Source organism: Aedes aegypti, chromosome 3 (assembly GCF_002204515.2).
Source record: "Aedes aegypti strain LVP_AGWG chromosome 3, AaegL5.0 Primary Assembly, whole genome shotgun sequence".
Lineage (NCBI taxonomy): Eukaryota > Metazoa > Arthropoda > Insecta > Diptera > Culicidae > Aedes > Aedes aegypti.
Window position 1 is genome coordinate 6,597,537 of NC_035109.1, and position 25,058 is coordinate 6,622,594.

General features: G+C 38.4%; 2 protein-coding genes across 3 annotated transcripts; both read right to left on the bottom strand.

Annotated features, from left to right (window-relative positions):
• Positions 1–21,925: 21,925 nt before the first annotated feature.
• Positions 21,926–23,188, bottom strand: LOC110679139 (low choriolytic enzyme-like). The gene is made up of 3 exons (XM_021853193.1): positions 23,041–23,188; positions 22,806–22,985; positions 21,926–22,749 (listed from the first exon to the last, which is right to left on the bottom strand). The coding sequence occupies exons 1-3, from the start codon at positions 23,153–23,155 to the stop codon at positions 21,986–21,988; spliced, it is 1,059 nt and encodes a 352-aa protein (XP_021708885.1). The 5' UTR covers positions 23,156–23,188; the 3' UTR covers positions 21,926–21,985.
• Positions 23,189–23,192: 4 nt separating this feature from the next.
• Positions 23,193–24,783, bottom strand: LOC5570320 (astacin-like metalloprotease toxin 2). 2 transcript variants are annotated; one of them, XM_021853192.1, is made up of 4 exons: positions 24,131–24,783; positions 23,947–24,069; positions 23,724–23,881; positions 23,193–23,663 (listed from the first exon to the last, which is right to left on the bottom strand). In XM_021853192.1, the coding sequence occupies exons 1-4, from the start codon at positions 24,195–24,197 to the stop codon at positions 23,292–23,294; spliced, it is 720 nt and encodes a 239-aa protein (XP_021708884.1). In that variant the 5' UTR covers positions 24,198–24,783; the 3' UTR covers positions 23,193–23,291. The 2 variants fall into 2 exon arrangements, with proteins under 2 accessions (XP_021708884.1, XP_001653146.2); XM_001653096.2 differs by having other exon boundaries at positions 23,947–24,783.
• Positions 24,784–25,058: the final 275 nt, after the last annotated feature.

Genomic DNA, 25,058 nt, shown 5'->3' on the forward strand with positions numbered 1-25,058 from the left:
TTAAAAAAACTTAAAAAAATGTTTTTTGGGCTTAAACTATCGGAAAACATTAGAAAATCGAGTAAACATATGTTTTTGACCTGAACTTAAGCGTTTGGCACTAAAATTGGGACAGGGCTTTAGGACCTTATTCAAATGGGGCTCATTGTTGAAAATTTCTTGACCATTTTTTCCGCAGTAATTTTTAGTTTTCTTGAGCGGAGCAGCATACCTAGCTTTAATGGGTAATTTCTGATATATAAACAAATCAGAAACTCCGGGATAAAGACTTTTGAATGAATTTTGATCGTTTAATAACTACTAATAGTCATATATTTTTTACAACGAATGCGATTCTTCCAGATCATCTAACAAAATTAAGTTATTGGCTAAGTAAAACTAATAAGCTCGAGATCAATTCATGTAAAGATCCTAACTTGTACGTAAGAAACCATTGAAGATAACTTAGGCTGGACGGACGGACGTTATCCCTATTTCCGTTGATGGAGTTCGATTTTTCTCGAAATCTGAATGTAATAAGCGTAAAATACAACCAGACAGACAGAGTGTTGTCACAATAAAAAAAAATCTGCAAAATTGTTATCACCAAAACTATGGATAAGTAAGAAAGTGGAAACAGTTGTTTTTCTATGTTGCGTTCCGCATACTATACAATTAAAGAAAACAGGCAGCCAAAATAATTAGAAGCTAAACTAAATAAGTAATAGAGACAAAACAAGCAAAGCAAAACGGTTAAGGAAGCAAACACTTTAGTATGCAATTTAATAAGAAGAAAAATAGTGAAATCGAAAGACTGGTTACTACTATCAACACAATTTTGAGCTAAGTAAATGAAAGGGGCAAGACAGAGAAGTAATTCAATAAGAGTACATTTTTATGCGACATTAGGGCCGCCAAATGGTTAGCGATAAAAACGATTTAGGTTGAGGATCATTTTTCTAGATTTTTTTCCCCGATAATAATGATACCCATATATTCGTTAAGGAAGACGTGCGTATATTTACACATTTTGACCTGCTGAAATCTAAAATAGACAAATATAGGAGCGAAGGATTGATCCATGTCTTCGTCGTGACACACATCTTGTTGACATGCAGGCAACTATTATACAATACAAGTGACTTACATGATAAGGATAGTGGTTTTAATATTTACCCTCAATCGGTTGTTGGTGATAAGGATTTCGAATATTTAGCGAGTAATTCAGGAATAATCTTAGGTTCTTACTTAGGTTCCAGCTTTGTAGGTATTTTTCAAGTTTAGTTGATCGGCTTCACATGAAATATAGATTGTTAAAACCCATTGTATGGTGTAAATTCTAACATTTATCTTAAAATCCAACTAAATTTAAAGTCTACTTATGACATTTTGCTTCAAGTAAGTCAAGAGTCGACTAAATAGCGCCGTAAGAATAGAATAGGAAACATACTCCACAGAAACGAATATCTTTACCCGTCAGAAGATGCTTATGGAAGAATCGCTCTCGCTGTTATTGGACTTTTCACTCCTTATCCATAAATTATGGTTCTCATTTCCACACAAGGTATATTCTAGCATTTTCAGCCATAGAGCGTTTGTAAATTGTTATTTAGGGTGTATAAGGACTAAAAAAGTTATATTTAACGCTATAAATGAGAGTTGAACCTTGATCAGTAATAGAAAGAACAGAATTCACGAAATTAAGTATAAATTAAAAGAGAAGAATTATTTTTTAATTTGACATTGCCTTATTAACTATAAAGAAAAGTACTACCAAGAAGAGAAATAATATTAAAAATGCACACACAGACGATGTGAAACAGTTTGAAAGTAATACAAACGCAAATTACACTATACACTACACTTACCCTCTAATGGACGCTAAGATGATTGAAATGAATAAATAAATATAACAAACTGACATGATCGAAGCAGTGGACAGCATACGGATCGGTTCAACGTTTGATGGTTTTGATTGGGATTGCGGACGTTGAACATACAGGATTTCTGGACAGAGTTAATAAACATTGAGCATATTTTGATCAAGTATATCAATGTATTCTGTATCTTGAATAAGAATTATGACAAAAGTATATATAAATAATACATAAAATATATGGAATATTAATATTTTAAAACTTACCTAAGCAAGATATGGATTAAAACTTGATGTAATAAAGCAAAAAGAAAAACATATATTCATAAAGTATTACACGTAAGAAAATTTTGCAAACCCCAAAATAACAATTAATGAAGTTTTCATTTTCCTACGCTGATATCAGTACAGCAAGAAAACCCTCTTACAATCAGGATAATTTTGTTCATATCAGTTATGACTTTCTTCAACATACAAAAGAATCTGTAAAAGTCAACTTCATATAATCTACACAAAGAAATAAAACACAACTACAATAAGTCACATTTAGAAAGCCAAAAGTAAAATAGAGAATCCGGTTTACTGCGATGATTGTGACAATGATTATCAAAGCTATCGCTATAGTACAGACATTTCTTTTCAAGGAACTAAGTTTGTATAACTACTCATCAACAATTATACAAAAACACATGTATAATAAGCCACCCGGGCTGGTTAAAATTAACAGAAGCATTTGACAGATTTCATGAATACTTTTCGTTATATTTCCCATTTTTGGTTCCGATCAGATGGTTGCGTCAATAAAGAATGTACTGTGGTTATTTGTATGAGAAACTTCATTACGCAAAAATGTACCAAAAAACTGTGCGTTTTATTTTTTCCTGAAGCTTTCTAGATTTGTTTTGTGCAGAACTTGATGATTGTTTTGCTAAAGTAGGCCACTGTTATGCTATAGAAATCAAAGTTCACAACTAGGGTAGGTGTACCAGTTATGGCCATAGTGGTTCCCTATTTCGCCATACGTAATAACTTGAATAGACATTTGAAAAGTTTTTTTGTGTTTTAACAGTAAGATATAGCTTAAATCTTGATGTTAAAACATTCAAAAAGATAAAAAATGTGGAAGTTATCCGTAGTTAATTTTGCATAGGGCCAAATAGGGAACCACTATGGCCATAACTGGTACACTTTCCATAGCTGATAAATATCCGAAAGTCCCATATTCTTTCTTATTTTGAAATTCTTTCCATGAAATCAATGTCTGATTGCACTGAACATAAAATCGGTTCTTGTTCCCAAGATGAAGATACGCTTCATACGATGTCTATGTTACCGCTTGTCATTTGATGTTCATCTTGGCAAACATATTCAGCCACTTTTGATTTAAGAGGAAAATAACCATCATCGTTTTATCCATTTTAAAAATCAGTTTTTTAAAGACACTGACACGTTAATGCTTCCAGTGGGCATTTATGCCCTTTGAAGGAAGCACCACACTAGACAACGGACAAGCATGCAACGCCCAGTGGCACAGTCGGAAAACAGTCCTCACGAAAAGTTTACCGGCCTGAGGCGGGAATCGAACCCACACTCCCTAGCACGACGCGGCTAAATGCCTGGTGACACTAACCGCACGGCTACGAAGCCCACAAGTTTTTTGCTCAAAATCGAAGCAATGCTCAATAAAATCTATCATTGCATTGCACTTACAAGGATTCGTGCACTTCGTAAGGATTTATTGAAATTTAAAGTTTTCCGGGATTACTTTGGTACTAGTTTGAGTAAAATCTTTTTAAGGCGAAGTAGGCCATCATTGACATTTGTACGCGTTTTTGATGATTGTTGCTAATTCATCTCACGATTTCGAATCAAAGAAAATCAGTTGGTGTTGCACTGACACAGCTGGAAAAGTATTTGTGCTTTTTGTTCAAAGTGAATAATGGAAGTGCTCAAGTAGCTCTGCACCCCAATACTCATTTGGGAAGTTACAGCGTATGTACAAATTGATAATTTTGAATGAAATTCGGCATGTTCTGCTAGTTGGGCGTCTCAATTGACGATAGATGACTAATGCTTATCAAATGGGAGTCGTTTTTTGTCCCCTCATTTGAGTCGTCTCACCTCACTCGACTCACAGAATAAGCACATAAAGGAACTTCAGAACACAACGAAAAAAACCTAATTTGGTAAAATTGGAATTGATTTTAAAATCAATTTTAAGCATTTAGAGCAAAACTCCAAACTATGAATCGTTTGAGTTGTCTTAAGTAGGGCCTCATAGATCTTTTTTTTTCTATGAAGTTTTATAAAAAAATGTGCTCAATGTACTTCATTTTAGATGCTTATTTAGTATTTCAAAATATTTATTAGTGGTTTACATACTTTTCAACATCTTCTTCTTCTTCTTTTTCTTGGCATTAACGTCCTCACTGGGACAGAGCCTGCTTCTCAGCTTAGTGTTCCTATGAGCACTTCCTTAGTTATTAACTGAGAGCTTTCTTTGCCTAAGTTGCCATTTTCGCATTCGTATATCGTGTGGCAGGTACGATGATACTCTATGCCCAGGGAAGTCAAGGAAATTTCCATTACGAAAAGATCCCGGAACACCCGGGAATCGAACCCAGACACCTTCAGCATGGCTTTGTTTTATAGCCGCGGACTCTAACCACTCGGCTAAGAAAGGCCCCAACATTCTTTTAAATATCATTGATCTTTTTTCAACTATTCGTAAAATTTCTGTTAGCAATAAAATAAATACATTTTGTGGATATAGTTATTAAGAGAGTGGGAAAATCTTTATTTGTAAAACAACTAATCTGATAAAAAACTACGAATTAAACTTTAACACTTCACTTGACTTTTGTAAAAGAAAAAATAAAATACTTAAAATCACTAATCTATTTAAGAAAATAATTACCCTCTCATACTATATATCTTATTTATAGTAAAACACAGCTCTAATATGGCATACAGACTAAATGAGCAACCTATGAAGACTGTTTTATATCAATTTCAGTTTCCTTTTAATTTAAATTATTATTCTCTCAAAAACGGCTTCTCCGAACGTCCCATTATCCCGAATGACATTACCACGAATTACAATATCATGGAGTAATGTCCTTCAAGGTAATTGTACATTCGGGAAAACAGCATTCGGGGTAATGGCATTCAGGACATTGGGGTAGAATCATTTAACAATTCATACATTATTTTTAAAACCTACTACTACTTTTCCACGAATGTCGTTTCACCGAATGCCAGTTCCCTGAATGACCCCTTTGCCCGAAAAGTGATTCAGCTCATAAAGGTGTGAGAATAGTGTTTAGTGACAGGGTGCTGAACTAAAACAAACGATAAGTAATCAAAAAAAAAAAGGATTATTGATCATTCCCGACTAGACAGAGGTCAGAGGTGTGGTGAATTGGAATTCTATGCCTCCCGTGATCAAACACTCAACATCGGAAGCAAATTTTAAGAGGGGCTGCCTTGATTTTTGGAATTGTAGACAGTAAGTTAAGAAAAGAAAATTTCAATAATGTTAGTAGACATACACTCCCGTGCAAAAGTTTGGGTTCACCCCAAAAAAACATACAAAAGTGTTCTGTTTATATCCCTGTGATTACACGTCCAATTGAAACTCTTTAAGCCGCATTCGAAAGGCAAAGAGTTATTCTTACTTCGTATGTATTTTTCCAAAAACATTTTTTGAATTTTGTATACTAAATTTTTACCTAAAAGTGCGACATTTTTCAAAAAACACTGAAAAATCATATCTTATTTCCTCAGCATTGGATAGACCAAAATTTTAAATCAAAATGTCATTAAAATCGTAATCTTATATTCTTTGAAGAGACCCTACGAAATTTTGGCGGAAAAATCTGGAAAGTATTCAAAATCAATGAAACAGTCAGTCAAGTCATCGTGCAAAAGTTTGGGTTCACCCCTCAGTATGGTGCAAATCGTGCAAAAGTTTGGGTACACCTGAGCCGCACGCACTTCATTTTTGTCAATATATCTGTCATTTTTCAACCGTTTTCAATAGTTTCAAGCTTTTTTGAGCGCTTATAATCAGGGAATGTCTGAAAACTCAGTGCAGTGCCAAAAACAAGCGTGCCACTCAGAAATCGATTGTGCGTCTCCCATTCTTTGCGAGTAAACTCAAAGCAAGGCGCAGGAGACAATTTGTTTTTGTGCGAGACAAAGCAAAGCACAATCTCTACTCTTTCAGTCTCTTTCGTGAAAGCACAAAATCCACTCTAGAATATTTTCAGCAAAGCATGCTTTGAAAGCGGACAAGCTTAATAAGTGCTTTGCAAAATCTTATTGTTGTGGATCTTGACATATTTGGTAAAGTCAGAAACATAAGGTGGTGACGAATTATGTTCAACGTGTTTAAGAATTTTGACAGTCACATATTAATGAAATGAATTCAAGTGAATTTATTTATGCGTGTACGAAACGCAAAGAGTGAAAATGAGAGAACTCGATACCATGCATCCCAAAGCACATTGCGAGTCAGCACAGCCAGGGTGCAGTCCAGAGAAAAATACTCCTACACGTCTCTTTCGAATTTTGGGTGCTATCTCGCAGCAGCGCGTGTAGCACCGAAGAAGATTTGAGTCGCACCCCATCCCTGCTTATAATGGGGCGTACATGATTGGTTTGAGATTTCACAGATTTGAGTAAGTTCAGATGAACCCAAACTTTTGCACGATACACCATACTGAGGGGTGAACCCAAACTTTTGCACGATGACTTGACTGACTGTTTCATTGATTTTGAATACTTTCCAGATTTTTCCGCCAAAACTTCGTAGGGTCTCTTCAAAGAATATAAGATTACGATTCTAATGACACATTGATTTAAAATTTTGGTCGATCCAATGCTGAGGAAATTAGATATGATTTTTCAGTGTGTTTTTGAAAAATGTCGCAACTTTAAGTAAAAATATAGTATACAAAATTCAAAAAAATGCTTTGGAAAAATACATACGAAGTAAGAATCACTCTTTGCCTTTCAAATGCGACTTAAAGAGTTTGAATTGGACGTGTAATCACAGAGATATGGACAGAACACTTTTGTATGTTTTTTAGGGGGTGAACCCAAACTTATGCACGGGGAGTGTAAGAATTGTATGAAATGAAACGTTTTACGACACGGAGGCAGGGTTGCCATTATGCCAGATTAATCTGGCACTGCAAGACTTTTAATCGAGAGAAAGACAAAAAGACAAACTACTCGTTTTGCAAGACTTTTTCAAATTCAGCCAGACTATACAGTAGAGTGGTTCAAAAAATCGTTTTTGCTCCACACCGCTCATTCGATCCTAGATCAAATTCTGAGCGTCCTCCCAAAATTTGAGCTTATTCGGATGAAAACTGAGACTGCACAAGTCCTTTGAAGTTTATATGGGAATTACTATGGGAAAAGCAAGCAGTTCATTCAATCGGTCATAATATTTGCCCATGTGCTCTTGGGGATTAGAACTACGTTGATACTGTGAGATACAATAGTCAGCTACAACTTTGCCGAAGACCGTTTTTAAATCGGACGCCCCAGTAATGTAATGTAATGTAATGTAATGTAATTTTATTTAGTTCGACGAAATCCTTTAGGTACAAGGTAGCCTTATTTCTAGGACAAGGAAGTGTAGTAATTAGTAAGTAATTAGTTTTTGATTTTTGAATGAGTTGTAAAACTTTGTCTATAATTATTGGGCTGTTCTGCGGGCATCACTGGATATATGGAGTAAAACATAGTAGCCATGATTTGTGTGTGCTATCTTTCGCGCCAGGTGCAGCAATGTTGCCTGTTCAAAAGTTAAATGAGCACTGCTGAAGAATTAGTGACTGGATATAAATCAAAAACTAATTACTGAGGCGTCCGATTTGAAAACGGTCTTCAGCAAAGTTGTAGCTGACTATTGTATCTCACAGTATCAACGTAGTTCTAATCCCCAAGAGCACATGGGCAAATATTATGACCGATTGAATGAACTGCTTGCTTTTCCCATAGTAATTCCCATATAAACTTCAAAGGACTTGTGCAGTCTCAGTTTTCATCCGAATGAGCTCAAATTTTGGGAGGACGCTCAGAATTTGATTTAGAATCGAATAAGCGGTGTGGAGCAAAAACGATTTTTTGAACCACTCTACTATACAGACCGACGGGTAGCCATACTTACTTTAATTACACAGGATTTAGAATTTTTCTTATGATTGGTAAATTCGCTTTTCAAAACAATAGTTTGATGAGCGCCTGTAGTGTAGAAATGAAGAAAATCGGTGCAATCGTTTTCGAGTATTGAGTATTCATGGGTTTGGTTCCACTCTGACCGTAAAGAGATCTTGAAACCTTCGAAAAACATCATTTTGAAATTTATAGTTTTCTTGAAGATAACCTCCTTAAAACCTGACATTGTTTTGGCCATGTATTTTTTTATAAATTAAGTAAAAACAAAAGAGTTGTTTAGAACTGCTAAACTATTGGAAAACAAAAAAGTCATCGTGAATAAAATATTGCTTTGTGGTAGATAAATGATGATGGTAGTAGAGAGGTCATCCTAGTGACTTTGATTGTTATGCAATGGTATTTTAGCATTTAGACTCTTCTGTTCATTGAAAAACTGACGGTAGTTTAAACTATGTCCAGATCAACTCTACTAGAGTGCAATTCTCATTTATAAATTTGATATAGAGTTTTGAAAACAGACATGGTGAAACTTTCTCAGGGATTCATCGTTTTGATTTTAATTTTATACAATCATAAGAATCTATGTGGCAGAATGTAAATAAACATAAAGGACTTATTTGATAAATAACATAGCTGAAATACTAGAATGTTTTCCAATACAGACTTAAACATTTAGAAAAGGCCATGTTTTAGTGCTGATGTGAATTTAGATATTTTTTTCTATGTTGTATATTTTTTGTTACCGTCGAAATTGGAGTCTATTAGTATACCTGCACAATGGTGTCTGCCAGACTTTTTATTTTGAACTCGCCAGACATTTTCAAAAATCTAGTGGCAACCCTGCACGGAGGTATTATTTAAAAAGGGCTTCCCTTACGCTGCCTAATGAATAAACAAACAAACAAACACATATTGCCAAAAATGCTGAGGACGGTAAAACTCAGCATAAAGGAGGTAAAATTGGGCTATTCGGAGAAACGAGGTATTCGGGGAACTGGCGATCGGGGAAACGACTGTTACTCGCGGGTCAGAAGGACCCGTTTGTATCTCTGTATGCCGGCAAGCTAGGGCCTGTGTCGATTCTCTCAGAGTCGGCGTACTTTGGCTATTCAGGAGTCAACTTTCGTTCGTTGCACTAAACCTGTAGCCCACTTAGTGAAAGATTTTCACTAATCGGGCTGAGTTTCGAGCTGTCAAATAACATAGAACAGAAGAAAAACAGAGCTACCAACTGTAGTGTTTTTCGGTTTATATTACTTAAGTACTGTTTAATCGATTCTTAACCCTCTCGGAACCATCATGAGCCTTTTCTTTATTAACCCTCTCAAACCCTTAATTCCTTTCACTAATAAGCCATTTTATGAGACGTTAAGAATCATATGGTTTCCGTTTGTTTACCAGCTTTGAAAGTTTCTGGCGGGCCGATTTATTTACGTTTCTTCTAGCGCTACATTTGGAAGGAGCACATTCAATAATGGCGCTGGTGGCAATGCAACAAAGTTTTTAATGTTCGCATGTAAAATTTAAATCAGTAGGCAGGGAAGATATTTTTCATCTACGTTACCTGTAATACATGTAAACCGGGGAGAAACATGCGCTGAAAGAGACGGGGAAGTCATCGGCAACAAAAATGTGACCAGCGCCATTCAGATGTCATGCTAGTTTTTTGAACAACAACAATGAGCGGCCCGCCAGAAAACGTCATTCGAACGTCTCGTAAAATGGCTTATATCCCTTTATTCCCTACACCAACATTGATAAATTGCGTCTTATGTCAGAAAATGACGTTTTAGGTGCACTATAGCCCAACTAATGGGAGCCCAATTAAAACGTAGCCCACTTAACGATAGTGCAACGAACGAAATTCGACTGTATTTCATAACGCTAAAAATGGCCATTTTCGACACCCACCCCATCCCCTCGTTACGCTTTTTGTATGAATATTCTACAAATTTTGTAAGAGCCGTAACATCATAAGGACACCCACCCACCCCCTTCAGCGATATGAAATTTGTGAATGAGCCCTTATTCTAAATGAAGTGGAAATTATCATTTATCTTTTCATTTCTTAACTTACATGTATGTGTGTCGTTGGGTCGGCCTTTTGGTGATGATGCGCTGCTCTCGATGGGGTTTGCCACATGAGGGGGACTACTTGTTGCTGGGAATGAAGACTAGGTGGATTCCAATCACATCGGCAGGAAAGTCCTGCTGGGGTGGTTTTCCACGACGCTTTGGATGGTTGGTCCCAATAGCATGCAGAGAGGGGTTCAACGTGCCTGGTAGACGCAGAAGACTTCGTGAACTTGCTACCGAGTGTAAACTACGTCCGACGCAGAACTTGGCCAACCTTCGACGATGACCACATAACCTCGAGACTTACTTCCCGACGACTTCCCGGAATCACAGACCCAACGATAACTGGGGGTATTTCGGATCGCAGCACAAAAGCGAACTAACTCGTTTGCTTGCTGTAACTAAACTGATTGAATTTACTTCATCGAAGCGTTGAAGCCCCCAAAATGAGAATGAATATGTATTGGTTGCCTGCCCGATAGCACCAGCTTCCTAATAGATTTACACGAGGATGACCTGATCGTCACAACAATAGCTTGGGGTTATCTGTCACAGCTGCCTGGTATATCCTCACAATACGGCGATCTGTGTCTATGGGCGTTCTCCAAAGGATCGAAGGATTAATCCGACCTCTAAAACCCACAGATATCGCGAACTGGAGTCCCCGGATAATACGGCCCGTAGATAACCAATTCGCTCTGGTACTTCACGTGGTCGTGGGTGAGAAATTGCACCCTTGGGTCCTGATAGGAACAAGAATTCCACAATACGGCTTCATTAGAGGGTACCTGGGCTATTTTAGTTTCTTTGTTCATACCTGATTCGCTAGCAGTACACTCTAAGTCAAAATTCCACAATATCACGGCTTTGATTTTATCTTAACGAAATAGATTCCGACTCGCTCAAGAGGTAAAGTGGAAAGAAACTTTGGCTTATCAAGCAATAGCCAGGTACCTCTCATTTACACAAATTCAGCATGTTTGTCTCATTTTCTCTCCTTGATCCCTTCAATTGTATGTGGCAGCCCATTTTGCTGTTCAGCAGTGAGTACGAGGGGTATAGTGTTATGTAAGAGTGTTTTAACAATTTTTGTTCACTAGATTCGTATTTTTGAATTTTTGAGTGTGCATGCTTTTAAGTTACTTATTTATTACAACTTTTCAATGTATTTAAAACTAATTTTAAACATTTATTTTACTACTACTATACTATTAAGTATTCATTCACTGACTGACAAAGTCGTCGGGTGTAGACGCATTTTTAAACGCTCCGTAGTTATTTTAAATTATTTTTTTTTGCTGTTTCAAACATCGCGCGTGACCGGTAAAAATGCAGTGTTGTGTTAAATCTTGCAATATCAGTGACGATTGCTTCCTATTGAAGTGCGAGTTCTGCTTCAAAAACTTCCACGCGGCATGCATTGGTGTGCAACGCCATCAGGAGAGTTTTATCTTATCTGTAACCAGTGGTGTGTCTGTCTGTCCGAGATTGGTGAGATTTTCGCGATGTAGTGTGTTCCGTACAGTATTGTTATGTTTTAAAAACCAGGAAGGTGTGTGAATATTTGTTAGCGTCACCACCCATCGCCCACTGGACAGCATGCAGCCACATAGATGACAGTTCCGCTATTCATCACTAGGCCTGAAAGGACGAGGAGAATGGGCGGCCATTAGGGGGTGGCGTAAAAGGAGCCATGATATGGCGAACTCGGATATTGCGGGAAAGTCTTGGTCGAGGGTTCTAAGAGCATCCACCATTGCTCTAGAATCATTATCGAGCCTATATTCAAGCAAGATAGACGTCTGTGGAAAACTTAAGAAGTGATAAAGCGCTAAGTTCAAAGCAAGAAGTGGATTGTGGATAATTGGAAACATCCAGGTAACAGACCCTCGACAAGCCCCCCCTCCCTCCCAATCGTCACCATTATTAAAACACCCCATTTGTCTTCCAAATACCCGCAGGACCCTTGGTGTTACCCTTGGTTTTACCGTTAGTGTTACATTTGGTGACCTTGGAGTGACCTTGGCCGTTGTCTTGGCGTAGAGCGTGGGCCTTGGAGTGCGCGTAGTAGATCCGAAGATCTTGAGTGGTCCTACCGCCTCGAAATACGCTGCAGGACTCTTCATTACCCTCGAGACTGCAAACGCGTGCCTTGTGCTTGAGGCCGCGTCTGGAGATGCCATTTTGCCAGTAGTGACGCAGCATCGGCAAGCCAAGATCTAGGAAGGTGAAGACTGTAGGAAGGAAACACGGAGAGGAGTCGCGATCGCAGTTAAACCGAAGAGAGAAGCGAACCGGCGGCGACGAAGCAAGGTGTGGTAGCGGAACGTAGAAGGGGCCCCGCCACCAGAAGAAGAGAAGAAGAGGAAGTGGAAGGTAGGAGATAGGCTATAAGGAAGTGGGAGGAAATAAAGGTACCGGTGTGCAAGAAAGCAAATAAAGTGAGTTTAAGTGTCGCAAAACGGATGTTCAGGTGTTTTCTTGGTCGCTGTTTTCGATCAACTTGACGCAGTCTTCAGATGTAAACCCTGACGATCCAATCGTGGCTGATGAACAACCAGTTGGTAATATTTTAAATAATGACAATGTATCTAATAATGGATCTGAACTTTCAAATAGTGTTATACAAAGGGAAGTGTTACCATCAACTTCTTCAAAAACAAATACTACCGAAATTTTAGTATATTGCCAAAATTTTAATCGCATGAAGAGTGCATCTAAAATGAACGAAATTGTTTTGGGCACTGAAACTAGTTGGAATGAAACAATTAAAAGTGAAGAAGTTTTTGGTAATAGTTTCAATGTATTCAGAGATGACCGAGATCTGGTCCTTATCCAAAGAATGTCTGGTGGTGGAGTTCTCATCGCAATATCTACGAAATTCAATTCAGAATTAATTATTTCACCAAAACATAAAGAATTTGAACATGTGTGGGTGAAAGCACACATCGCCGGTGAAACACATATATTTGCTTCTGTGTATTTTCTGCCAGACCATGCTTGCAAATTATCATATGAAATTTTCTTTCAAACCGCTGAAGACATTTTGTCGCAGTTATCTCCAGAATTCAAAGTGCATATCTATGGCGACTTTAATCAGCGTAATGCTGATTTTATTCGTGATTCCGAAAACGAAAGCATTCTGCTTCCGGTTGACGGTGAAAACGAATCATTACAATTTATTTTTGAAAAAGCTGCATTTTTAGGTTTAAATCAAATAAATCATGTGAAAAACCGGCAAAACTGTTATTTGGACTTCTTATTCTCAAATATTATGGAAGATTTCTGTGTGAATGAATCTCTTTCTCCACTATGGAAAAATGAAGCATTTCACACAGCTATTGAGTACTCAATTTTTGTTCACAATAATCACAATACTGACAACTGTGACTTTGAGAATTTCTTTGATTATAAAAACGCTAATTATAACGGAATTAGACAAAAATTAAATAGAATAGATTGGCAATCCGTTTTGAAAAACCAAGGAGATTTAGAAAGTGCAGTGGCGGATTTTTGTTCAATTTTGTCGGAAATTATTCAGATGGAAGTTCCAGTATTGCGAAGACGTTGTAAAAAAGGGGCGAAAAACCCTGTTTGGATTAATAAGCAAATAACTAATTTAAAAAATCGTAAGCAAAAGGCTCATAAAATTTACAGGCAACAAAAATCTCGAGAAAGTTTAGAAAATTATTTGTATATTGTCAACCAACTTAATCAAGCCATATCCGCTGCACTTGAAGAGTACAACACAAAAATAGAAAATGATTTAAAATCTTGTCCTAGGAACTTCTTTAACTATGCTAAATCGAAGATGAAGTCTAACAATTTTCCATCTAAAATGACATTGGATGATAGAGCAGCAGATAATCCAGATGGCATGTGCAATCTTTTTGCTACTTTTTTCCAAGAGACTTTTACTAACTTTTCGGATAAAGATCGTGATTTTGAATATTTTTCTAGTTTTCCTGATTTTACAAACGATATCGGTGTTAGTCAAATACTGGTACAGGACATTTTAACAGGACTGAAGGATTTAGATTCCACCAAAGGATCAGGGCCAGATGGAATCCCACCTATTTTACTGAAAAACTTAGCTAATGAATTTACAGCACCATTATTTTGGCTATTCAACAAGTCACTTGAAATGGGCAGATTTCCAAAAGAATGGAAAAGATCGTATCTCATACCCATTTACAAGTCTGGTAGAAAATCTGATGTTCAAAATTATCGTGGAATTGGTATTATTTCATCCATTCCAAAACTATTTGAATCAATTATAAATAAAAATGTGTTTAGCCAAATAAAGCATAGAATAACGAATACACAACATGGTTTCTATAAAGGTCGTTCTACTACAACAAACCTTTTGGAATTTGTAAATTACACTTTGAATGCAATGGATAGAGGTAACCACGTCGAAGCACTTTACACCGATTTTAGTAAGGCATTTGACAGACTAGACATTCCTATGTTGATTTTCAAGCTCAATAAAATGGGGATTGCGATGAGACTCCTCAACTGGATTGAATCTTATTTAACAGATCGCCAACAAATAGTCAGATTTGAGGGAAAATTGTGTAAACCTGTTCACGTTACATCAGGAATTCCCCAAGGTTCACATTTAGGTCCATTGTTATTTAAATTATTTGTTAACAAAATTTCATATGTGCTTAAACATCTTAAAATTCTTATTTATGCCGACGATATGAAAGTTTATATGGAAATCAATAGCAACAAAGATAGCGACATTTATCTGAATGAAATAAGTATATTTTACATATGGCGTAGGAAAAGCTTACTTCAATTAAACGTCAAAAAATGTAATTTAATCACATATAGCAGAAAACGGAATACACCACAGAATACTGTCTCTTTAGGAAATCAAATTGTTCAAAAGTGCGATAAGAATAGAGATTTAGGTGTCATATTAGATTCTAAACTTACCTTTACTGATCATTATAATCAGGTATCAGAAGGCCGGCTCCAAAGGCACGTTCCCCACCAGTTGGGAGATTTGTGCCATCGCCATATTTGAGCCTATTTCATCATCTACCCGATGGGAGAGGAAAGGGAAGGGAAAGATGGGAGGAAATAGGAGTGGGGTCCCTTGAAGAGGGAAGATCGCATAAGCGAAATGAGAGCATGTAGCTCCATACCACAATGGGTTCGAACAGCGCCCTAAAAAGGGCACTGCAAAACGCATGAGCGTAAAGAGAGCCTATAGCTCATTACCACAGCGGGTTAAGAATAACAGAATGTCCTGAAGATTCAGGCTTCTGAATTCAGTTTCACTTAATAAGTGTAATTCCAAGTAATTGGAATCGCATTTGCGCAAAAACTGGACAGTTACATATCAGGTGATACGAAGTTCCATAATCGGAGTCACAACTATCACACACAAATGAGTCAGCACGCTGAATATTTGCCATGTGATAGTTGAGTCGGCAGTGGCCTGTCAACGCTCTGACCAAGAGACTGCAATTCTGCTTTGACAGATTTGTTAAATACTTTGCCACCCTTGGAGATGGCTCAGTAATGTACAATTTTGTTTGACGACATGACTCCAAACTATTCCAATATTGCTTGTGCTGATTTGCCGCCCAAGAGTTTATCTGAAGCTTCACCCAGCACTTCGAAATTGGAATAGCCGGCTCAGGGCCAATGAAGTCATGCGATGCTCCATCGCGAGCTAGCTCATCAGCCAATTCATTTCCAACGATGGAAGAATGGCCAGGTACCCATACAAGGTTTACAGAGTTGACTGAATTCAGTTCCTCAATTTGAGTTCGACATGCGATAACAAGCTTCGACCTTGAGTTGGCCGAAGCGAGAGCTTTTATAGCAGCTTGACTATCTGAACAGAAGTATATGACTTTACCCATTACGCGCTGTTGAAGTGCTGATTGCACTCCATACATAAGGGCAAATATTTCCGCCTGAAAAACGGTGCAGTTTCTACCAAGTGAGTAAAACTGATTCAGCCTTAGTTCACGAGAATATACTCCTGCACCAGCTCTACCTTCAAGAAGGGAGCCATCAGTGTAACATACTATATTGTTTGATATACTTCTTTCCAAATAGCCAGACGTCCACTCTTCCCGTGAAGGGAATTGTGTGATAAATGTCCTGTAAGGAAAGTGACAAGCAATTGTGAGATCACTTGGAGCAAGGACAATTTTGTCCCAATTCACCAAAAGTGGAAACAACGAAGTGTGTGTAGATCTACGATTCACTGGATTTTTCTCCAGTAGATCCAGTACCCATAAACGGTAAGAGCAAGAAAGTGCTTCTTGTTTAAGATATATGTGTAGTGGCGCAACGTCGAAAAGGGCCTCGAGCGCTGCTGTGGGAGTTGTAGAGAACGCACCAGACATCGCCATCAAGCACATCCTTTGGAGATGGCCCAATTTTGATTGGATTGTTCTCACTTCGCCCTTTTGCCACCACACAAGACATCCATATGCCAATATTGGTCGAACAACTGTTGTGTAAATCCATTTGATATATTTGGGTTTGAGGCCCCAAGTTTTACCAAAGGTTCGCCGGCATTGACCGAAGGCCATGCAAGCTTTTTTGACTCTGAAATCAATGTGAGGTGTCCATGAAAGTTTGGAATCTAGAATGACTCCGACATACTTTACTTGATCAGTCACATTAATCTCAGTGCCAAAAAGACGTAAAGGTCGAATTCCATCGCGGTTTCGTCTTTCCGTAAACAGAACAATAGATGTTTTATTCGGGTTAACCGAAAGGCCATATTGGCGACACCAACTCTCGACTACCTGAAGAGCACTTTGCATCAGGTCGAATAGGGTGCTTATGCACATACCAACTATCAGAGCTAGATAGTCGTCGGCAAATCCATATGTTGGAAAACCGCTATTATTGAGTTGCCTCAATAGCGTATCTGCTACGAGATTCCACAAAAGTGGTGACAAGACTCCCCCTTGGGGGCATCCGCAAATACTCAATTTTCGAATCGCTGCTTGACGCAATGTCGAGAAGAGATGTCGGTTTTTGAGCATTTGATGAATCCAATTGGTAATCATTGTAGGTAGCCCATGGTTTCGTGCTGCTTCCAATATGGCATCGAAAGACACGTTATCAAAGACAACCCTCAATATCCAAGAAAACACCCAAGCAGGATTGCTTCTGAGCGAATGCTTTCTCGATATCGTATACAACTTTGTGTAAAAGAGTCACAGTGGACTTTCCAGATTGGTAAGCATGTTGATTCACATGAAGAGGCATGTTTGCCAAATAAACATCACGGATGTGATGATCGATAATGCGTTCCAGACATTTCAGAAGAAAAGAGGTCAGACTGATTGGTCTAAAACTCTTCGCTTCTTCATACGACGCACGTCCTCCTTTCGGGATAAACTTTACAGTAACATCACGCCAGGATTTGGGAATATACCCGGTAGCAAAACTGCTTACAAGTAGCTTTTTCAAAACATGTTTGATAAACTCAAACCCCTTTTGGAGCAGAACAGGATAAATCCCATCCGCTCCTGGAGATTTGAAAGGAGCAAAACTATTAAGTGCCCATTGAATCGATTCAGTAGTTACGATACTGCGAGCCGAGGCCAGAGACTCGTAACTACATGAAAAGACATTTGGTTCATCCGTAGATGCTATGTCCACACATCCGGGGAAGTGTGTATTGAATAAACATTCTAAAACTTCTTCATCGGAAGAAGTAAAATCACCATTAGGTAAGCGAATTTCGTTCACTTGGAAATCCTTAGATTTTGCAAGGATTTTGTTCAGCCGACTGACTTCACTCAAACTGGAAACATTTGTACAAAGGTTTTTCCAGCCGGATCGTTCAGCAGAACGAAGAGCCTTCTTGTAAGCCTTGCGAGCCGACTTGAACGACTCTGATCCAGCTGAACGGCGTCTGTTCCAACTCCTTCTACATTGTTTCCTGAGTCTAGTCAGATCGGAATTCCACCATGGGGTCCCTCTTGTAGTCTTTACAGACCGCAGAGGACATGCTTCTTCAAAAGCTTCCATAATGTAGGATGTTGTAGTATCAACGGCATCATCCAGATCACTCGGATTTTCAATGGACGGAGAATATCCATGAAATTTGGTCGCAACCAATTCAATGTAGAGTTCCCAGTTTGTTGACCGGGGATTCCTAAAACGCAAAGTCTGCGCAGTTACATTTGAATGTTCAAAGAAGATGTAGCGATGATCAGATAATGATTCCTCATCTGATACATGCCAATTCGTCAACTCGTGACTGATTCTATTCGAGCAGAGCGTTATGTCTAACACTTCTTCTCTATTAGAAACCATGAAGGTTGGGCGATTGCCTATGTTAAGTAATCCAAGGTCTGTACTACTTAAGTATTCCATCAGACTGGAGCCTCTCAAATTGATATCTGAGCTGCCCCAGATGATGTGATGAGCATTGGCATCACTGCCCACAATCAGCGGAAGGCCTTTTGTTACGCAGTGTACGACAACTCGTTTGAAGTCATCCGTTGGGGATGGTTCATCATGTGGTAAATATACCGAACAATAGACGTATTTCCTGTTGAGGTCACCAACAGAAACATCAATTGTGACAGCACATACATCTCTGGTAGTTAACTCAGAAATGAGTGTAGCAACGATTGCTTTATTAACGAGCACGCATGCGCGGGGCATGGAGCGCGAGTTTGCCATTTCAAGTTTGCTGAAAGTAGCAAAAACTGGGTCCACAAGGTTACCTAGATAGAAGTTTCCTCTACGAAAGTAGGGTTCTTGAACTAGCGCCACTTGGGCTGCACCATTTTGCATGAGTCTGCAAAGATTGATCGTTGCTGTTCTTTTATGCTGAAGATTGATCTGAGCTAACCTAACCGTAGCCACTACCCAAACTAGGCAGGATTAAGCTTTTTGCAATCTCAGCACGAAAAAGACCAGCAACGAAAAAACCAGATCGGTATCTATTTAAAGTCGCCAAAGGCGAAAGAGCACAGAATACACTGTGTAAAACGCATAATGCGAATCCATATAGGTGATAATTTAAATTAAATGTCAACATATTCATAATCCCACCCTTATTAAGCCTCAGGATAGAGACTGAAGAAGGGCAGCCGATTATCTCGGAGAAACACAAGGTCACCTGCACCATTGCTCCGGGTAGCACAGGAAGGACTCAATACTGTGGAGGGCGCCCTGGTACCCCACAGCCTCCGTTTGCGGTTAGGTTTTAGACCCCCCTAACCATTCATTCCTAGGCACGGTACGCATCACACCATAAATTAGGGGTCACCTGTGAGGTGGACTTTTACCACCGGAACAGGCAGTCCGTAGTGTTAATTCTTAGCCAGTTGAAACAACCGCTACCGACACTACGCGGCTATCTAGGCTGCTCGGGAAAAGGAGGTTAATATTGATGATTAACTCCTGACGTGCCCAACCAGCCTGATAAGAATAGAGATTTAGGTGTCATATTAGATTCTAAACTTACCTTTACTGATCATTATAATACTATTATCCATAAAGCTACCAATATGCTGAGCTTTATTAAGCGTTTTAGCTACAATTTTCGGGATCCATATACGATTAAAACCTTGTACATTGCTTATGTAAGATCAGTTCTAGAATATTGTAGTATTGTGTGGTCCCCGCATATAAAAACACATGGTGATAGAATCGAATCAGTAAAGAAGCAATTTCTTTTATAGGGATGGTACACAAATTATGTCACGCCAAATTTCAACTTTTTTGACCTACAAGCCCGCTAGACAGTTAAGAAATCGGAATTTGTTTGCATCAAATAATCATCGAACTAACTATGCAAAATTCGACCCAATGAATTGAATGATGTCTTTTTATAATCAGCATTGCACAGAAATTGATCTGAACATGTCGCGAACAAAGCTAAGACAATATTTTAATTCCTTAAGATATGATACAACATAGAATTAAGCAAACATGTAGTCTACTATTGATTGACGAAAAAAGTATAAAATAAAAATAAAAATATTAAATTATAAGATAAATATCTATTTACAAAGCAAACATGGGATTTAAGGTATTGACGGTAAGACGACATTTGGGGAAAGGTAGCTCAAGCAAAAACCTCAAACACCATACAGTGAATTTTTTAAACAATATATTCCACTGTCATTATATCGTCATTTTACAATACATTGTAATCTCAATTTACGAACTAGATAGAAGATTCGTAAATAGAATTGGTTCGTAAATTGAATAAGTGCGTAAAACGAGGGAGCTTAGTTCGTAAAACGAGGTTTTGCCTTTTGGAGTCTACATTTTTAGTTTATCATTTTTGTGGAGAAAAATATCTCCGAATGCTTAGGTCTTAGGATCTACAAGCGTGATCGATAGACAATAGATTTTTAATATGGCACAGTCTCTTAATCATTCATTTCAGTCATTGGAATATTTTATTGGTTTGTACGGATGGTTTTGGTCCTCCAAAGACTCCATTGAATCTAGGCCTTGGGATCTACAACTGTAATAAGTGATTTAAAGGTTAGTTTTTAAATACAGTCGAAGCTCGTTATAATGACAACTTTTATAGTGACACAAGCTCTCTATAGCGACTTTTTCGGTCCCTAGGTCTCTATATCGACTTTTCTCTATAACGACGGTCCTTTGCGATGTCGTTATTACAAGCTTCGACTGTACTTCAAACGCTCATAAACGTTCATGCGAGTAAACTGTGTATTGTATTAATACGTGCGGATGATCTTGGTCCTCCAAGATCTCTTTAGGCCTTAGGATCTACAAGCGTAACCAATTATCAATTGATAAGAATATAAGCCCTTAAGCCCTTGTGCTACTGAACAACTTTGCCGAAGACGCCATCTTTCTAAGTGGCCTGGCTACTGAGCTATCCACAAAACAAAAGTTCCATGTACACTAGCGCCGTCTGGTGGCATAATTCCATATCAGAATGACCACCGCATGTCAACCCTTGAGCTACTCAACAACTCTTCCGAAGATACCCACCATGCACCTTATTATGTATGCAGATTCTATGACCTATATCCCCAGAAGTCCTTGGGACATCTCTTAAAAGCAATACTACACTGCAACAACAAAATCAAATCAACATGTTGCTCTGAATTTCTTTGCATATGCAAAGATTTAAAAGATTCATAAATCAGGCTTATTAATCTGCATGGCAGGTATAACCAACAATGTAATATAATATTTCATATGTTAATCACATCTGTACTAAACTACAATGCATAAGTTAAAAAAAATCAGATTAACTAGTAGATTCCGTTACATAATTTCCCACTTATATGTCTAAAATCAATTTGCGCGCTTCGTAAAAAAGTGAAGTAAATTGAATATACTTTGTGAAAAAGTGACGTTAATATTAGTATATTGTATAGTATAAGTATATTGTTTTGTATTTCAAATGTTTCGAATGGTACTGACAATACTGTTGCAATACGTTATGATCCGTAGGGATTGTTTATTTAGTGGTAATAATTTCATATACATTGACACACATTTTTCAAAATTATCGAACACAGAACGCGAAGGACGTGAGAGAATTTTGCATACCCACGTCAAAATCCCCCGGATAAAATATACAACACAAATACAGTTGTATATTTTATCCGGGGGATTTCAACGTGGGTATGCAAAGTTCTCTCACGTCCTTCGCGTTCTGTGTTCGATAATTTTGAAAAATGTGTGTCAATTTTTATGAAATTATTACCACTAAATAAACAATCTGAAAAATGTCTCATTATGACAACTAGAGACACCACAGTAATTAAAAAGAAGCGGCCAAATACTGACTGAAACAAATTTTATTAAAATTTTGCAAATGCCTACCAATATCTGCTGAATTATATTTCAGTGGAATTGTTAATGTCAATTGCGTAGTACAGGCTTGGATCCTAATCCTTTCCTGGAATCTAGGATTTTCTTGAGATCTTCCTCCATCTTCTGCTTATTGCTGTTGGACATTTTCATAAAAGCTGTAGTCTTTTTAACGTTAACCGTCTTCTTGGTCGTTGAGGTCGCCGGAGTCGTTGTGCTGACCTTCTTGATAGGCTCCGCCGGTATCCATCCATGCGGTACGGGAAGCGGTTCCGTGGGCTCCGGAACTCCGCAGTACATGATGTTGATCAACAGTGCATCGTACTTGGTGAGCGTTGGACCTTGCCCGAAGGTTCCATTCCACGGGATCAACGGTTCCATAGTTCTCAGAGTTTGGGGTTTAACGGAGAACGAAGTGTTCAAATAGTGCATGATGCTCCCAATATCGTATGGTACACTGAAGTTGGTTGTTTCTGTCTCTTCGACCAATTGGAAGTTGAAGTACACTGAAGGGTCCGGGATCATGTGATCGTAGATCACTTCAATGTAATCGTCGCGATCAAGCCGGTTATGCTCGTGATGGAATCCAAGAGCGTGCATGAGTTCATGAATGGGCGTTGTCAGTGCATTTGCGCAGCCCGGTTGCAGATGAACCCGTGTTTTACCACGTCCTCGGCCAACATCCGCCCAGCATCCGTATTGTGCGTTGTCGATCGATACATATGCTGTTTCTGTGCCACGTTTTTTGAAGCGGACACAAGTATACTTTTCGAACTCTCGCATCGCTCCGTAGATATTTAGAAGTTCTGTGTTGTCTGATGAACAGTTCATTAATATTCGAAATTACAACATATACCTTGAGCAAACTCACTGAATGAGCCATCCAGACTGTAGATTACGGTAGCATTTGGCCAACGAAAGTATGAACTGGAGTTGCCAACGAGAGCGTTTTGCAACTTTGGTATTGGCAAGGTCATATCCCCACCGACTAGATTACCCAACTGCCATGGCTGAATTCGCGAAGCTGGATCCAAACTTTTTATGAGGTCATCTACGGCGAAATGAACATTAGGAATTATGAATTAAACAAAAAATACCTAGATTACCAACTCTCGGATCAATTGTACGATACAGCGCAGTTCCATAACTCGATAAATCGCTAACGCTAAATTTCGCTGAAGCGAGGTAGACCAGTCCGGCTACCAGAACTATCACGTACATCTTTGAACTACCAAACCAAATAGACGTAATGTTTTCGCAGAAATGGGAAACAATCCCAATCAGAATCTGTTTTTCAAGGGCATCTTCAAAATTGATACAAACAAACGCGGTATTGTTCTGTACGGTAACATTGAGTTCATACGCAATAAAGAAAGTTGATTGAAATGATATCGAGTGTGCTGAGTTGATCGCGTTGTCCTATCGTAGTAACCGTTGGATTCCTCGACGCTACGGTAACCAATCGCTGAGGGTCTATGCTGTACATGAACGGCTTGTAGTGCATGATGCTGTCGTAATCGTAAGGCAACGGAAACGCCAAACTCGTCCATGGCTCGATTATTTCAAAGTTGAACAGTATTTCCGGCCTTTGGATTATGTTCTCGTACTGCACCTGCACGTATTGGTCCCGATCTGGACGCGTATGTTGGTGCAAAAATCCCAAAGTATGCATCAACTCGTGGAGAACTGTTCCTTCGTTGTCGAAACACCCAGGGCCAAGGTTGAGTTGCTGGAACGAAAATGCCCGGGACGTTACGAGACGGTTTTATCAAAGCAGGCCATAGCGTACCGAAACTCCCAAAGATCGCCCAGTATCAGCCCAGCAACCACTGGGCTCGGATGTTATACTAACGTAGCCTACTTCGTTGGTTCGTTTTTTGAAACGAACGCACGAATTTGAATTCATGCTGTTCATGGCACTCTTGATTGTGAGAATTTCATCACTGGCTGTGAATATGTCATTTAGCAGTTATTGTGGTTTTGCATATGATGATACCAAATAATGTGCTTACAGAATTGACCATCGATTTGATAAATGACTGTCGCGTTCAACCACTTATAATTTGAATCCAGAAAATTTTGAATTGTGTTGCCATATCTAAACAATTCATTTTTTGTCTGTACCTGCATAAAAACTTGAAATTGATAATCATCAATCGATATTCTTGCACTCGTTTTTACAAATTCTAGTCATACTTTCAACGAAACCTAACTGACAGGATAGTAAAATCAGTATAAATTCTAATTGCATCGACATTTTCATAAAAAGTCTATACTTTTATTTAGATAAATGATTCCTCATTCTAGCGGAAGCTACTTGTCAACTGAACTTTCCAGCATGGCACTGCCAATCGAGGATGTAGCTGTGGGAAAAGCTACTTCGTAAAGTAAACTAGAATGAAAACTCAAAAACAACCGAGCAGAACATTTCATCAACAGAGACAGGGCATATTTACCTTTTGGCCACATTGCGGCACCGTACCATAAACAATCCACAGCATTCACCGAAACGAACATACATACGAATGAGCAGCCTTAATTCATTCCGGCTAAGTAAACTTCAAACACGGACAGAACTTTGCTGCAAAGCCGTCATCGTATACGTTGTGTGGAAAGGTTCCTGTCGGTTGCAGATAAATTATTAAATACCTGCCGGAACTTGTTGATCTGGATTGAATGTAAGTTAAAATTATAGGTGAGTTTCGTTTACATTCGAAGCTGGGATTTAATCTGAAATGTGGCTTGGAGGTGTACCCCCTTTCTTCATTTTTTTTTCTTTTTAATTCAATCGCAAGAATAGTTCTTTGAATGTCTATCTTTGCATTGAAGATACCTATTTTTATGGATTCTATTACTATGTAATAGGAAGGCCCATATTGATCCAACAAACTTGAATTTTGTTAAAGAGACTTCTTACTTCTTCTTCTTCTTGGCATTACATCCTCACCGGTCAGAGCTTCTCAGCTTAATGTTATTATGAGCATTTCCACAGTTATTAACTGAGAGGAGCTTTCTTTACCAAAGTTGCCATTTTTCGCGTTCGTATATCGTGTGGTACGATGATACTCTATGCCCAGAGAAGTCTAAGAAATTTCCATTACGAAAAGATCTTCAGCATGGCTTT